At 44.6% G+C, this 17,206-nt stretch overlaps 1 protein-coding gene across 7 annotated transcripts in view; it reads left to right on the plus strand.

Moving 5' to 3' along the window:
- Nucleotides 1–831: 831 nt before the first annotated feature.
- The window catches only part of M1AP (meiosis 1 associated protein), a 32,816-nt gene continuing 16,441 nt past the window's right edge, over nucleotides 832–17,206 (plus strand). For 5 of the 7 annotated variants that reach the window (XM_034064959.1, XM_034064960.1, XM_034064957.1 and 2 more), the window contains exons 1-4: nucleotides 832–919; nucleotides 7,358–7,650; nucleotides 11,396–11,578; nucleotides 16,530–16,707. In XM_034064959.1, coding sequence (XP_033920850.1) covers nucleotides 7,387–7,650; nucleotides 11,396–11,578; nucleotides 16,530–16,707 — 625 coding nt within the window. In that variant the 5' untranslated portion in view covers nucleotides 832–919; nucleotides 7,358–7,386. Of the gene's footprint in view, nucleotides 920–6,316; nucleotides 6,361–7,357; nucleotides 7,651–11,395; nucleotides 11,579–16,438; nucleotides 16,708–17,206 lie in introns of those variants that run through there. The other 2 variants (XM_031042648.2, XM_031042650.2) reach the window with 2 other exon arrangements.

Consider the following 17,206-nt stretch of genomic DNA (forward strand, 5'->3'; position numbering starts at 1 on the left):
GGTGATCCTGCCCCTCTACTCTGCTCTCGTGAGACCTCACCTGGAGCATTGTGTGCAGTTCTGGTGCCCTCAACATAAAAAGGACATGGAACTGTTGGAACAAGTCCAGAGGAGGCCACGAGGATGATCAGGGACTGGAGCACCTCCTGTATGAAGACAGGCTGAGAAAGTTGGGGCTGTTCAGTCTGGAGAAGAGAAGGCTGCGTGGAGACCTCAGAGCAGCCTTCCAGTATCTGAAGGAGGGCTATTGGGATGCTGGGGAGGGACTATTCATTAGGGACTGTAGTGATAGGAGAAGCAGTAACGGGTTCAAACTTAAACAGCAGAAGTTTAGATGGGATATAAGGACGTAGTTCTTTCCTGTGAGGGTGCTGAGGCCCTGGAATGGGTTACCCAGGGAGGTTGTGAATGCTCCATCCCTGGCACTGTTCAAGGCCAGGCTGGACAGAGCCTTGGGTGATATGGTTTAGTGTGAAGTGTCCCTGCCCATGGCAGGGGGGTTGGAACTGGATGACCTTAAGGTCCTGTCCAACCCGAACTGTTCTATGGTTCTACTGTTCTTAGACTAAAACCCCTTCATAAAACGCAGGTTCTCCGTTAAACACTCATAACCTGGGGGACGCGAGGGCACGGGCACGCGCACGCACCACGCTGCTCACGTGCACCCACCCCCCCCCCCCCGCTTCAGCCTCGCGGGGTCCTGCTGTCCCTCTGCGCGTGCGCACACGCGCGTACACCTGTGCACACGCGCCAGAGCACCCCTGTGGCAGCCCCGGGCCCGTCCGGAGCACGCGTGCCCAGGCCCACCCCGCGCACGCCTGCGCAGGGAGGCGGGTCTGGCCCAGGCTGGGGCCCTGCCCGCGGCCGCCCGCAGCAGCGCCAGCCGGGCCTCCACCCGGCACACCTGCGGGGAGCGCAGGTAACCCCACCGCCGCGGGCCCTGACCGGGTGCTGCTGGCCCAGCACGGCCACGGGCACGGCCCCTACAGCGAGGCCGTGCTCATCCCAGTGTAGAGCCACGGCACGGCCTCTGTGGGCAGGGTCCCCTCGGGAGGGTGTTTGTAGACAAGGTGCCTGGGGACGTGGTTTAGTGGTGGACTTGGTAGCATCAGGTTAAGGGTTGGACTTGATGATCTTTTCCAGCTGAAATGCTTCCGTGATTCTGCTTCTGGAGGAGGAATGGCGCAGGCAGGGACTCCCCCATTCCATCCACCCTGCCCTTTATAGTGAAACCCGGCTGCGCTCCCTTCTCCAGGGCCCACCCCCGACCAGAGCAGCCACCTGATAGCTGCTCTGTCTGCACTGCGGCAGAGCAGCCCCGGCCTGCGGTGGGGCAGGTTGCTTGATTAATGACACAGCCACAACTGCCACAGCCGCCCAGGCACTTCCTCGTGTTCCAGGTGGGACACGCAGCTCCAGTGCAGATTTCGCCATGTCAAGTTGTGGGCCAGAGAACAAGTGCTGCAGGCTGCTGTGTGCTGTGTTCCCTGTGCTGGGTATCCAGCCGCAGGGCCTGTCAGATAGGGTGGCTTTCTAAAAAATAGTACAGGAACTGTGAAACTACGGGAATGCTGCACATTCCTGAGACTGAACATTTAGAAGCTCAGAGCTCGTATCCAGTATACAAAGGCTTTGGGTGGTAGCACATGATCTAAATACACAAAACTGTGTTTCTAAACTGCTGCTATACATTAGTATTCTAGGGATTCTATTCTCAATTAACAAGAATTGCTGTTAACACACATTCTCCATAAGTTGTGCTTTCACTTCTCTGCTGAAGTGGATGTGTTTATTGCCACTGATCATTTTGTACACTGTAATAATGGCTAGAAAGGACATCCAGAACGTGTGAGGTGTACATTCAGTGCTGTTCTCAGGGTGAAGAGTTCACATAAGATACGCTACTTCTCAGAAAAGTGCCCTGACTATCAGGTCAAAGGATATTTCAAGGTGCCATGGAAGGGAAAGAGCAGTCCTTCTTGCTCCATTATGTTTCATTGCATTGAAAAGGATTCAAGGTGCCTTGTGTCAGGGAGTAGAAGAAAGAAAAGTGGGGCTGTCTGTAAGGCATTATTACAGGGAATAACTGTTCTGCTCTGATCCATGCATGTATCTCCCAGTTTCCTCAGTGAGGATTGCCTGTCTACAGTTGTGTTTTCAGGCTTATGAATTATGCAGGTTTTATCCTTCTAATGTGTATGTTGACTTCATATCATTCTAGTTTCTTAAGCAAGATGCCAGGAGAGATAGAGTATATGCCCTATGAGGCTTCATTAATCATACATGTAATCTCATAAAAAAGATATTACAATACTTAAAAAGTTTTAATTCTGAGAGCTCCAGCACATCACTCAGCAGTCCCCCATGACAACACACTTTCCTCCGAGCATTCTTGATGAGTTTTATGAGTTGGCTGCATGTTTTGTAGGGGCACTTGGCCACATGCATTATGCATCAGCTTATCCTTGGTTTGCTCTGTCTGTCAACATGCTTGTTGATGAGCATTCGCATCATTTTAGCGACTCAGAATTAGAAAATGCCTTTTTCTAAAGTCCTATGATGTTAAAATGCCTCTAATTTTAGGAAAAAAAAACATAAAGGGTATGATGAGTGACTTTAACACTATGATAAAGTGACTTCTTACTAAGATTTAGTGATTTGTCAATAAAAGCACAAACTTAAGGCCACTTATTTATTATTGATTATAGCAGTGATGTATAGAAGAACATATAGTACCTTCTGTTATATAGAATCTTGAATAATTTTGTTTTCTTTAGCTTGATTTTGTGCTATTTTTTTTGTTTTCATTCCCATGTTCACCCTGACCTCTTTAAATAAATGCCTTCCTGTCTAGGTTAGGTAGACAAAAATATGTACAGCAGAGGCCACTGCACAACAGCTTCACAGCTCAGGCTTCTCCTTGACTTGCTGCTTTTTTCTCTAGTAAACCCAATTATTTATGCAGTATGAACTGTTTTCCATGTGAGGAAATTCACATTTCCCAAGCTGAATCAGACAATGGAATGTTTGAAACTCAAAATGACAAATATATGAAAATGGTGACACAGTTTAAGACCTAAGGTCCATCTCCTCCATGAACTTGTGGCCCGCAGCGAATGTTCTGGGAGGAGCATAGGAAGAGGGTGAGCTTTCGCTGCCTCCAATGATAAGGGACTTCTTCAGCTGAAGGTAACTCGGGCTCTTACCTTCTGCTACCTCTGCTGCTCCTGCAGCTAACTGCATTTTTTTCTAAATGCAGATCAGAATATTTATTGAACACTTATTCCACATCATTCAAGAAAATCATACCCTTGGAGGCTCATAGCAGGTTTATACTATTTTGAGATTGTTTACTGTTCTTGATGTGTTTAAGGAGTAGCTTTTATTCTTTCATAATTTACAGGTTTTTACTATAAAGTTTTTATTGTTCTTAGACCTGTTGACTGTCACTGTACCTTTTGTTCACCATTTGAGTGCATTCCTTTGCCAATAGCTTGTATTTGTTTTTATCACATCTCAAGGTTTTCCTGGCTCTACTCCCTGCTGCTGTGGGGTTTAGCTACCCAGTAAGGAATTCTTCTACTCATTACTCACTTTTTATGAGTAATGTTATTTGTCTTACTTCTGAGAGTGAGGTTGGGTCCAAATTTTGCTGGTTCTTATATTAGAAAGAGGATGGTGACTATCTGTGGTGGTTTAAAACCAAACTGCACAGCTCGTGCACTCATTCTTCCCCTTTGCTCCCCCAACTCCCGGAGAGTTAGGAATGAGAATCCAAAGAATGTAGCCCCCATGGGTTGAGATAAGAACAGTTTAATAACTAAGGTATAACAAAAATCACTGCTGCTACTACTACTACAAACAATAATGATAAAGCAAATAACAAGTGAAGAGAATACAACACCTCACCAGCCACCGACCCATAACTCACCCCACCCTGCCTGACCGAGCACCGACAGATACCTCCTCCATCCCCCCAGAGCTCCAGCCCTTCCAGGTCTCTCCCGGTTACATCCTGGGCATGACGTGCTATGGTATGGAATACCTCTTTGGCTAGCCTGGGTCAGGTGTCCTGTCTCTGCTTCCTCCCAGCCTCCCCTCCTCCCTGGCAGAGCATGAGGCTCAGAAAAGGCCTTGGAAAAACCAAACATTTGAGCAGTAACTCAAAACATACTTGCTATCAGCAACCGTTCCCAGCCTGAAAGTCAAAACACAGACTGCACCACCTACCAAGGAGGAGAAAAAATGACTGCTACTGCTGAACCCAGGACACTATCTTTAGTATTCTTTAACTTGTAACTTTGGTGTTGCTTCTCATTTACACATTTTTAGACTTGGGTATTCTTTAATGGTTTTGTATAATGGGAACAAATTAAGCGCATAGGTTAATATGCAACTGCAGAATGTCATCAGCACTCACAGGTCACTCAATGTGGCAGAGCTTTCCTTCCATCCCTGTCTTTCTAATTCTGCAGAATGTCTTCTTGCATTGAGCAAAATGTACACCAGCGCTGGCAACTAGCTCTGACAGCTGATACATTCCGTTTTATTGAGCAATAAGCTAACATCAGCTGCTAGGACTAACAGTTTTCACTCATGCACACTGAATTATGGTGTAATCCCTTAGGCCGGGCTCTCTGTCAGTTACCTGCAGTTTAAATGAAGATGTGAGTTTATCATAGCAACCAGTTAGACTGTTACACAGAATTTTCCAGTTACCCAGCCTCATCACGGCAAAGAGTAACTGATGTAGGCTGCAAGAGGGGTGGGAAGTTCACCCTGTACAGCAGGGTTGGGATAGAGAACTGCATATAACCCCTAGCAATATTGCTAAGCAAAGATTCATTAAGATACCACAATTATAAAGAAATGAAATTCAGTCGCTAGAGAGCACAGCTGGTGAGGGATCCATTTTACTAAAGGCAGTTTAAAATAAGCATAGTGCTCTATAGCATCAAGAATGAGAGAATTCATTCAAATGTGGGAAAACTGTGACTTTTCCAGAATCAAGGCTCATTTTCCTCTCTGAAACTCATGCACATCCAAGACCCAAATGTTCTAGATTTCTGCCTGCTGGATGGGTTTTGTTTCCTTGCTCAAGAAAGCCCTGGGGGCTTGCAGAGCTTGCTGGTAAGCAGTCTCCTCACCAAACCCTGCCTATGGCAGACAACTATTTCCCCAGGTTCAGTGGAGTAATTTAGTAAACTCTCCTCTAAACTGTAAGGCTCCAGAAGAGACACTGCTTAAAGTGGCAGCTGGCAGGTTTTCATTTTCCAATGAAATTATATTGGGTTACTAGTCACAGCAAGATACTTTCACATATCTGTGTGATTTCTCTATGTCTATCCATCTGCCTATCCATACATCCATCGAATACATTTTCACCAGTTATAACAAATGTTACAACATTTCACCAGTGAAATGTTAGCCTAAAGTTTTGAAAGTCAGTCTCTGATGAGCCTCTTTTGCCTTCACTGAAAAACATTCAAATCTTTTTTTCTGGTGATATTTCAGTCAAATAGAAATTAATTTCTTACTCTTTTCATGAGCCCCAGAAATTTGTACTCTGAAGTGCTGGAGGCAGTAAGAAATAGTGTCTTGTCTCCTTGGTGAGCATAAAGGAGTTCTTTGTTGTAGCTGAACATACCACATGAGTTCCAGGAATGCTTTCTGGCCTGGGTTCTGAGCAGAGCCCAATGATGTAAACCCAGGGGCACTTCAGACTTTTACCAAGCCTCCTGGGGATTTACACAGCTGTTGGAAGAAAAACTTCATTCTAGTTCATGTTGAGAAGGTACACACAGTTATACAAGCACTTTCTGGGCACAGGTAGACTTATATGATTACACACTACTGTTATTATCAAAACCAAGACACATTTTTAAAGTGTTTTCTATATCCTTAGGAACAGCCCTGAATGCTTTGTGCAGGTATGGTTGCATTTAGTGAATAAGATTTTAGGCAGGGACTTTGTTCATGAAGAAGGGAAAAAAAACAAAACCAAACCAGTAAAATGCTGGCTCTTGTGCTTAGGATGTGTGCATTGAAGGGAAAGAGCATGGAACAAACATGGGAAAGGGCATGGAACAAACAATTGTATTTGAGGGCTGAGGATGAGTGCATGTGAATACTTTGCCTCTAAACCTTTGTGCCTGGCTACAACGTGTTGGCTCTGGGCTCAGGCTGAGTGGTTTCCTGTGTTCTGTACAGGTGAGTGCAGGAGGTACACAAGGTCCAGCAGCACATTCCTGTTTGCCCCTGGCTTCTCCTCTGCTTACCCTTTCCCAGGAGCAGCCAGATTTTCCTAAAGCCTGGGGAACTGTCTCAGTGCAGCACCAGCTGAGCCTTGTGCACACAGAGGTACGCGGTGGTGCTGCTGGGTGAAGGGCTGGTTGCTGGAAAGGAAAATACATGCATTCTGCTCATGTGCTGAAGGGGCCCATGGTCTCACAGGGCACTGCAACAGGAACCACCTCTCTTCCCACACACACACAGGACTGGGAACTGCAGAGCCCTAATCCCCTAATCTTCCCTTTCCTTCCCTGAGCAAGCTGTCGCCTGAACACTGACAGCACCATGGAGCTGTTGCAGTGAATCTCTGCATTGCCTTTCACAGCTCTGTGACTCTGGGAATCAAAGCTGGTGTTTGGCTGAAAATGCTTTCTGTTAGTTTCTGACATACAGATTTTTTCAGGCTTGCAGCACTCCCATGTTCTTGAACAGTGTGAGGTACTGCTGGCAGCCATAGTGCTGCATTCGTTGAGGCTTCTGCAGAGCAGAGCCAACCCTAGATGGCAGAACCTTTGAAGGACAAAGGTCAGTTCTCCACCATCCTCAAAGTAAAATCTGTGTGTGCAATATTTTCTTGATGCATCATACTGGCCTTTTCTGGCTATGACAGCTACTTGTCTCATGCTGGTCTTATCGACTGGGGGCTGTGTTCTCCTTGGGGTATTTGGGTATAATCTCCTGGCCACTGCAGAAGTAGGAGTTCAAAGTCTTGCTCTCCACCTGCTGCTGGAGGTCACTCCTCTGCTGGAGACTGATGCCAGGCACCTGAGCCATGGTGGCTGTGCATGTGAAGTATCACAGCTCATCCCTGGGCTATGGCTAAGTTGTTAACACTTTCAGCTGCTCCAGTTGCATCTGTAAGAGAATATCTGCCATGCATTTCATTTTCTGAATGGATGCATTTCCCCTTGTCTTTGTGTGAGTTTATCTTAGAGCATGGGCAATGATTGCTTTTGGAGAAAGCTGTAAGAGCCTTAATTCTTTACTATGTCTCAGGTTGTTTTGAGTGAATGAGAAAATGTGAGCCCCATTCACTGCTATTATCTGTTATTTTTCTCCTGTTCAGAAGCAGATGGATAACCGGACATCTAATGCATGTCTTCAAAAGCCATGAGTTTCAGAAAATTACTCTCAGAAACACGGAGAACATTTCCTGCTACTAAAGTACACTGCCAGCAGCCATCGCGGATTCTCATTGTGGATGTCACATCACCTTCCTGGACCAACACTTGTTCTCTACTGTCTGAAGCTCTGGAAAACACACTGTGTTTGGCACACAGCTTGACCGGCCCCTGCCGTGTGCCCCTGCTGAGCCTCTATGTTGTGCAGAACCAGCAGGAGTGTCTGCTCCCCTTTACGGTAGGTGTGAAATTATGCTTGTTGGGATTTAACAAACATGAATGCAACAGATTGTTGCAGTTCAGTAAAGAAAATTATGATTTACTCCAAATGTATATCTAAAAATCAGTCATTCTCAGAAAACAGTTTCGTAGATTTCATGGAAGAGGTGAATTTTTATGAAGAATGATGTTTAAAAGAAGTGTTATATCTTTGATCTGTGAAGTTGATCATGTGTATTAGTTAGGTTTTGTGCTGTCCCCTCTCTAAAGCATCTGTTGTACCTCTCCCTTTCCTGTGATGTTTTCTGCACTATCTAAACTGCTTCTCTACCAAAATTATCAAACACAGCTCTGAAGCTGTAATAATTCAGGTGGTGAAATGGTCAATAGACCTGTTGATTATACAAAAATTACCACTCTGGGAGAGGTTCCAGTCATTCCAGTCATCTGGGAAAGGATCAGAATTCAAAATATTTTTGCCAAAATTGAGAAGTATCCTGAAATCATAGACTTGCAGAATACTAGATTATTGAGGTTGGAAAAGACTGTTAAGTTCATCAAGTCCAACTGTAAACCTAACGCTGCCAAGTCCACCACTAAACCATGTCCCCAAGTGCCACATCTACATGACTTTTAAATACACAGATCTGAGGCAGTAAGAACAAGCATTTCACTCATCTGGGATATGCAGCTATATAAATATAAATGGAGAATGACTAGCAGCTCTACAATAAAAGTTTGGGATTACAAAGCATCGTGAATGAGTTCACAAGAGTCTATGAATTCACACTACTATAAACAGCCATGGTGAGCACTCTCATTTACAGCACACTGATGTAAAGACACAGGATTAACCCTTCCACTTGTGAGAACATTCTGAAAAACTGTCAAGTTTTCACATCTCAGGAAAGGTAGAGGCCAACTAGGAAGAAAAAACAGAGGTCAGTAGTAATTTAGCAAATGTGATCCGAGAGAGACTGTGGTTAATGGTGATATTTCATTTGTAGAACAGGTTATAGATAGATAATGTGATAAGGAAAACTTCAGGGGATACCAAAGTAACATTTTCTGGAGATAGTGTGAAATCACTCTGACTGGGAGCTTTAAACTTGTCTTGCTTCCTTGCTTGTCTATTTAAACAACAGGTCCCCATATGATAATCGCATTTTTTACAGACAGAAGAACCCTCAAATCATTGTTTGGCTTCCTGCATATTATATATTTCACTGAAGTACCCATATAACATTGAAGCACTTCCTCCAGAAAGAGATCTAGTGTTGATCTGGAGATATTACAAGATGGAAAACCAAGCAGTTATCAAGAGAGAATTTCTTCCAGTGGTTTATCACTCTCATTGTGAAACTTGCACCTAGTTCCTAATTTGCATTTGTTGATTTCAGCTTCCAGGGATTTGTTAAAGTATTTTCTGTTTTGGCTAGGCTGAAGAACCTGCTTGTATTTTATCCTCCTTCCTTCCTCTAAATGGAAGCAGGTTCCTAGCAGATCTTCTAGCTGGTAAATAAAAGAGGACAAAGTCTAAGTCTAGTTGAAAGGCATTTCCATGGACCCTTAATAATTTCCAACACTCCTCTGGTTTTTTGGATGCTATGTTCTGATACTGCACTCAGCAGCGCTGTATAGAGACCTGAAAAATACCCCCTCCTCCTCTTTGCATGACTGGTAATGGCATCTTTTTTGCCATAATATTGTGTTTCTCTGGGACTTGTCCAAGAAGCAAAGTCTCCACTCAAAGACTTGAGTCACTGGGCTGATGGCACAAGCTCTAGTGTGAGGCCCTTCTCCTTTCTCCCCAGCTCTGCTTGGCTGCTCTGCCTGGTGAGCCAGCTCTCTTTCAGGCACCTGCTGAAGGTTTTTTCAGAGCTGTTCTTTCTCTGTTAGGAACAGTAAAGTACAGCAAGATGAGTATCTTCTTCAGTGGACCTAATTTCACTAATAATTATATCTAGTTCTCTGCAGCTTCTGGAATCAGGAGCAGTTTTACATCTGTCTGATAAAGATCTGTCCCGAGGGCTCTGTTGCTTTTCCTGCAGTCCTGAATTGCCCCTTTATCTCAGCAGGGCATGCTGTTTACCACACTGATGTTCTCATCTAACTGGAGGAAAACTTGATACTTCTCAGTGAGGAGCCAAGATAAATCTATCTTAAAGGTTTCTTATTAGACAAATCATACTAAGTCAGGAGAGACCCAAAGCTGAAAATAGAGACTGGGAGAATACAAGGGAAAGTGTCAGATAAATGGTAATCCTTTTCTTAGTTTTTCCTGGGCACTTGTTTGTGGTCTCTGTTTCTACTGGTCTCCCCTCCTGGTATGACTGACAAGTCCAGAGCTTCCCTGGAAAGAGCAGGGAGGATGTCAAAGAAAAGGAAAGCAGGAAGAAAGTAAATAACTGTGGAAGACAACTGATGGTGACAAGAGGGGAAGAGACCACTAAAGCACCAAAAATTTAAGTATGGGACTGAGTAAGGACTCTGAGCACCTCCAGCTGATGGGTCCTGTTCCCACTGTTTTTCCCTTGGGATGGGCAGCTCCCACCCACAGCTCCCAGACCCTCTCTGACATAAAAGGCCAAAAAAGAAACAAGGGAGAAAGACATTAGCTACAGGGACTAGCAAATTGAGGAGGTGAAGTGTGTGAGGGCACCACATGTGAAGGAGCCAGATGGGGCAGTGAACACAGTGCCTGTGCCAGCTCATGGCCAGCTTCAGTCTCTCTTTTGGTAGCTCTTCCCTGGGAGCCATGTGGTGTTGTAGAATAAAATGTTTTGCTAGACATACGGTGTGAAATGATGAATTCTTGAGTTCTGTACTGAAGGAGCAGGGTCACATGTGAAGAGACTTATCATGGCTATGCACCAAGGCTGGGTGTCATCAGCACCCAGAAGAGGGGTGCAGTCATAAATAGTTAACACAGTTTGTGCTTAGAAGTTTAACTGATGTCTCAGGTGCATTCCAGAGCTGAAACTGCAGCTTGCATAGACTCACCTAAGTTGACATGTAAAGTACCTGTACAAGAAAAAATACGACTCTGCTCTGCCAGCTCCAAATGACAAGTACATAACTAGGCTTGAGGCTGCCTGCAGCCCACACTGCCCCCTGTTCTGTCACAGTTATGAGCAATACTTGACCTGAGAGTTCTGGTTTACACTTGTGAGAGCTGCAGCAGCTTCCTGGATTGCAGGAGAAGCATCTGTACTGTAGGGAATTTGGCTGTAGCACTTTGAAGAGGCTCCTGGCTGCATCCACTTGGTGCATTTGTCAAAGATTGCTGAACCTCACAACATAACTGACATACTGGGATGTCACTGCTTGCACTGCAGACAACAGAGTGTGGTGAACACCGGTTCCAGAGGTCTACAGCTCAATGGGTAAAGGAGTACAGATACAGCAAGGGTGGCTATGACCTGGGGATACCACACTGCCTCAGTGCTCCCTCTTACTTGCCTTAAGCTCTGCCTCTCTGCTGTGCAGGGTCAGAGGAGAGGGCCATGCTGAACCACTACATTTTGGCTAGCAGCAGGCAACAGGTAGACAGGTGAAAATTGGAGGTGACTGTATTTTACTAGTATAAAAACAGGCTGGTTTTAATTCCTGTCCGTTTTGCCTGCTTTATGACTTGGCTCCTGCCCCCAATCTTAACTCAGTGCTGTGAATTCAAAAGCCTCCTTCCACATCATGGAAAATGACTTCATAGTGCTAGTTTGACACTTCCAGTCTTTCAATTTCATTGAATACTGTTTTTGCAGCAAGTGAAAGAAAACTTTGCAAGAATCCAAGCCTGCATTTCGGAGCTCCGCTCACTACCAAGAGAAGGCTATTTCCCACAGGGGGGAAATGGAGTGGTACAAGCTGTGCAGGATGGATTGCAACAGTTCAAGCAGTACAGCAGACACACAACAGCAGGAAGCTCAGCAAACAGTTCTGTTGAGGTAAGGAAAGATTGGGAAGGCAGCAGGAGCCATCCTCCAGACTTGCTGCTAGCCAGCCCATTCTGATGATTGTCTGTGTGCTATAAAGGTCCATGGGAGGCGGTCATGAAGAAAATAAGCCCTACCAAAAAAATCCCACAGGGCAATCTCAGAATGCTCATGGAAAGCAGACAGGTTCAAGTTGGAGTCACTTATGGAGACTGACTTACTTGCAGTTAGAAAAATGCATCTGATTTCAGGCATTATGATTGGATGTTTTTTCCGTTTTTATTTTGATTACTTTCACAGAACCGTGTCAAAGACAAAGCCACTCACAGTACTTATGGACTTGATTTTCCTTTCAGCCTACAGTGACATTCTGTGGTTACAGTATCAGGACCTTCCACTGATACAGCAGGATGTCTGTCCAAAGGCCCACACTAGTGGCTGTATTCTCAGCTGGGTGTGTGTACTTGCCTAAGTGGGAGGGAAGTTGCTAAAAGCATGAGAACATTTGTGCAGATGTAGAAAGCAGAGCAAGGTTCACAGGAAGAAGTGTTTTTTTTAAAGTAGTATCAACTGATGTGAAAGGGCACAGTTGTCAAGAAGGGAGGGACTCAGAGGTGGTGTTTTCTTCTGGTCATAAGGAAACATCAGCTCTAAACTATCTTCCATTTCAGACTTCACAGGCTCGGGGTCCACCTGATTTTGGAGTTTTGTCAGTCCTATAAAGGAATCCAGGCCTCCAGGAGTGAAATTTACCCAGTTCTTCTACTTTATTTAGATCCTTAAACCCTCCCAGAGTTGTGCTTTGATTAGGCAGACTCTCCCAGCTGTAATTCAGACTCACTTCTAGTATCTGTCCAGGAAGACTCTGTGTTTTCTTAAGGCCTTGAGGTACTTTTCCCCAACTGTTTCAAATGCAATTTGTGCTTTAACTTCAAAGCTGGGGCTTGGAACAAACAGTACACTTTTGAAATCCAGCCTTTTTCAACACACAACGAAATCCAGGACCTCTTCTAGTATAGATGAAAGGAATGAAATGGTTACATTCAAAATTAAGTTATCTATTAATATAGAGTTTATATCCACTGAGCAATCCTGTTCCTCTAGATTATGCAGCTATATTATACTTCCCATTGCATGTGGATGCCAGGCACCTGCTGCAGGGAGAGGCTGTGATATTAATATACTTATTTGAGAGTGTTGATCACCATTTGTATAACCTACCTTGATTTTCTCATAGGAACAGTGTACACAGGTGCAACACTAATTCCCCCTCTTCTGACTATTTACCAACTTGTATGTGCTCTCCTATACTTGGCTCAGCCTGGAAAATTGGATGTCCCCCACTCTTCTGGAATTAGTTTGACCACTTGCCACTTTGTTGATCATTTTGATAGATAACCAAATGTTTTTCTTCCTGGTACCAGAAAATAGCGAGTTCATATGGTTTGTTCCTGCAGAGGTCCTGGATATACTCAGTTCCATCTAAGGATGACCCCAGAAAAGAGGTCCTCATTTATAAAATGCTCAGGGCAGCGGCAGAGGTGCTGAGCTGAAGCAGCAATCTGACCCACATCTGTATGGTGAATTCCCTATACCCAAACCACAACATGATGTAGCAGAGTTTTGTATTAAATAAAATCCAAACCAAACAAACAAAACCCCCAAACCCAACAGCAAAACCACAACACTCAAACAAGCAGCAAACAAAAACCCACTCTCAAACGTGCACAGATTCTAGCTTGAAAGATTTCTTAAACAGGACAAGAACTCTAACCCAGGAGATGTGGCTGTTCTTCGGCAGCTTCATGCAGCAAACTCTACTTAAATTGCTGCATAGAAATCTCTGCCAGCAAACATCTCATACAGTAATAGAGCTCTTGCTGAGGTCAGCGGCAGACAGAGGAGCTCCAATGGAAGCCTCTCACTGACAGCTGAACACATGATCCCTTTCCCTTCACCTCATTCAAACTAGCATCCACACTGGAGACTTCGCGTTTTCCTGATTTCTGTACAACAGCAAGTACCACAGACACCAGTCACACTTGATGGCTCCAGTCCTCCCTTTGAGTTGCTCCATGCTAACTCTATTCCATTCCCCATTTCCACTGCCTTACTTCCCTTTGAGCTGATAGTGACAGACATCAAATGTTTCTTCCAAGAAACCATGCCTTATAAAGCAAAGGGAAAGAAAAGTTAATAATAGCTTTTTTGTGGTTTCGTTAGTGGGTATTATTTATACTGATCTTGATTCATTTGAAAAATATCCAAAATAAAACCAGAGAGAATTCAAATAATGTAGATACCTGAAGTATTACAGTACACTTGATTCTAGCACAGGTACTGGAGAAAGTACTTCCAGAAGGCAACCCATCATACTTGCTTATCTCAAGGAAACTTCAGCTCAGAGGTTAGTTCTGTAGAGAATCTCAAGGACAAAGGACTTCTCTCAAAGCTAACGATCCTTCCTGTTCCGTGTGCTGCAGAAATCCAACCTATGGATGAAATTCACTCTTCTGCAAATCCCAACAAAAGGTGCTTCAACAGTCCTAAATGCGATTTAAGGGCGGCCTTGGTATTTCACATAAGGGTGAATAGGCACCAGAAGATCTCCAAGGAGCCAGGAAATGAGCAGAAGAGTGCCTACAATTCTCAGACCTTTATTGAAAAATAAAAGCTGGTGATCTCAGAAAGGCTAAACCATATTTCACCCTTGCAAAAGGCCAGGCACTCTTTTTCGCTTTTTGCTGTTACACTTCTAAAGCAACACAAGTTAATCCAAAAGCTTTCCACATGCTTCCATCCATTAGGAAGAGATCACTCCAGATCACGAAGACAGAGACACTGCACTGCCTGTGGCACCAGCCCACTTGGCACTGCAGTGGTGGCAAGGCCAAGGGCAGCAGCTGTAGGGCGTGTTGCAAGGAGCTCAGTGGGCAGAGGCAGGACAGGACTATGAACAGCAGTCGGATGAAGACATGGAGCGTGCTGGAAGCTGTTGATGAAGTGTGCTCATGGGTGAGCCAGCAGAAACACAAGCACTTAAGGAGATGCTAGTTATATTAGAAGCACAGTTTCTGTAGTGCGAAACAATGATAGCTAATATTTATAATACAGAGGCACCTCTGGCAATTTGCTTGTGCCAGTGAGACATAGTCCTTAGGCAAACGTGCCTTTTCCTGACATTTAAACCACAGAGAGGCAAGAATGTTCCTTCCTGACTAGTGAACGTAGGAGGCAGACTGTTACAACCAGCTGTTATTTAAAACCCAAATATTTGTTAGGAGTATTGAAAATACTTACTCTATTGAGATCCTGACTTCAGATAGAAAAAGCTGCCAGCATCAGCAAAGTCCCAGCAGCAGCTACAGGGCAGGAAGTGTGGCCAATCTGCAATGGGATGAAAAGCATCTTTCAAGCCACCAGTAGCACATTTGTTGTTAGATTACCAAGTATAGTGGCCTTAAGGGATTCTATCTAGAAAATGTGGTAATATGAAGGGAAGTCACAGCAGCTACCTCAGGTTCTGTATGTGTTAAAACATGTCTCCTGGTCTCTGTCTGGCATGTGCTAGTGTGACCCAGGCTGTGAAAAGAGTAAATTGGAGGTGATATGGTACAGATGTAATGCAGCCATGGTTTTGATGAATCAATCAGGTTGCATCAGTGTAGCAGATGCTTTGTCTATAGCTCTGCAAGAGATAATTATATCTTTTAAACAGTTCAGCTACCCCCAGCTCCAGAACAGCCCCCATTCCCCATTTTCATTAGTTTCTAATTAGTTCCTAGGTCAATACTTCCAACCCTTGCCACAGGCAGGGACCCTTTCCACTGGAGCAGCTGCTCCAAGCCCCTGTGTCCAACCTGGCCTTGAGCACTGCCAGGGATGGGGCAGCCACAGCTTCTCTGGGCAGCCTGTTCCAGCGCCTCAGCACCCTCACAATCTATACACATTCATCTTCATATGTACAATGCAGATCCCTCCAGCAGCTGGGCTCAGACACGCAGTTTGACCGGTAGCTGCTCCTGCATCCCAGTGTCCCCAGTTGCTGGCATCTGGGCATTCAGGCCCCAAGGCTGCATCCCTACTCCCTGCCCCATCCCAAGAAAAATCTTTCACTCTTGAGCTGTCACTTCTGTTTGTTGGCATTAATTTCTCTGTAACAGAATTCATTTGTGAAGGTCTGCTGTTAAGTTTGCCCAGATGGTCCTTACAGGATGTTTGTTTGTTAGCAACCTTGCCTAAAATACACCTTATTCTTTAGAGTTATTAATCAGTCCTTTGGAGCAATGAGCAGATGTGCTGAGAAGACTTGGTACTTCACCATCACTAAGTAACAGGCAAGGTCAGAACTCAAAACTCTCTCAAACTACTATTTTAGGGTAGAAGCTGGGGTCAGACATGCCTGACCTGTTTCTAGAAACTGATGCTGATTGTCAGTGAGGAATGTCTTTGCAGTCATTTACTTAGTATAACATCAAAACTGGAAGGTGGCAATCACACCTACTGTTGCTCTCAAGAAACATATTTAGGATAAACTATATACTTAAACCCCCACTCAAACCCCAACCTATACACAAAAAAAAAGCAACTTCCATTCAGCCTTCAGTGAGAAGGCCAGATTCAATCTGAGCTGCAGTTGATGCAGTAGTGGGAAGTGGCACTGTCCCTAAAAAGGTCTCAGGCACTAAGTCTCTCCTATACCCAGACTCAATACCCTTATGCACAAAGCATTGAACATAAGACAGTTCTGGATTGTTTCAGCTTCTTCCGGTAGTGGCACAAAATGGCACATGTTGGCTTAAATAGAGGCTAAAGAAAAATGCTTTAAAATCTGCTTTTGAATAGATATTTTAACAAGATTTCTCTTCATAGTGGGACCTGTGCTGTTCAAGCAGACCAGGCATCATCACCTCTCGAGAGAACATTTGGGCAGAGGCAGCTCTTGCACTGGTTTGTGTTTCAGATCACAATTTTGACAAGCCAGTCCAGCCAAGAAATGGCAAAGCAGCTGGAAAAGAAGTTAAAAGATCTAGACTTGATGAGTCTGCGAAGCATACAAGTAATAGAGGTTTTGAAGAGAGATTTTCTGCAGCCTCAGGATGTAGAACAGCACATGCCAACAGAAGAGCCTGATAGCAATGGTGAGTATTAGACAGACAGGATACTAAGGAAAGTTACAGCTATAGATAACAGGGCAACCACAAGTTCTTGTGTTTGGCCCACTTTCCTTTGTGCTATTTTGTATCACTCTTGTAAGCAGAACTACTGTGCGTGGAGGAACAGCAATAAGTTTGTAACCACAGCACTTCTCTGGGGATCTGTCACCTTTGAGCAAAATTAGTGTAGGCTTGATACAGTAACTTGATATTGCATCTCATGGTATTGCCCAAAATGGATTTCATGTGCAATACAGCTTTATTGAGGGATTAAAGAGAGACTAGAGTTTATGGGGTAACACACTCTCAGGCACACATACTGCTGAACCTCACCGTGGGCAATTGCCTAGCAGATCAAAAGGTCCATGGTGCAGACAGAGGCAACCAGAATCCTTGAAGCTGGCAGTGGGGGCAGAGAGAAGCAGGCAGGACATTTACAGCTTCAGTGATCCTGCAGAGGCAACCCCTTCCTCCTCTTTCACCA

This window comes from Melopsittacus undulatus, chromosome 7 (assembly GCF_012275295.1).
Source record: "Melopsittacus undulatus isolate bMelUnd1 chromosome 7, bMelUnd1.mat.Z, whole genome shotgun sequence".
NCBI classification, from domain to species: Eukaryota; Metazoa; Chordata; class Aves; order Psittaciformes; family Psittaculidae; genus Melopsittacus; species Melopsittacus undulatus.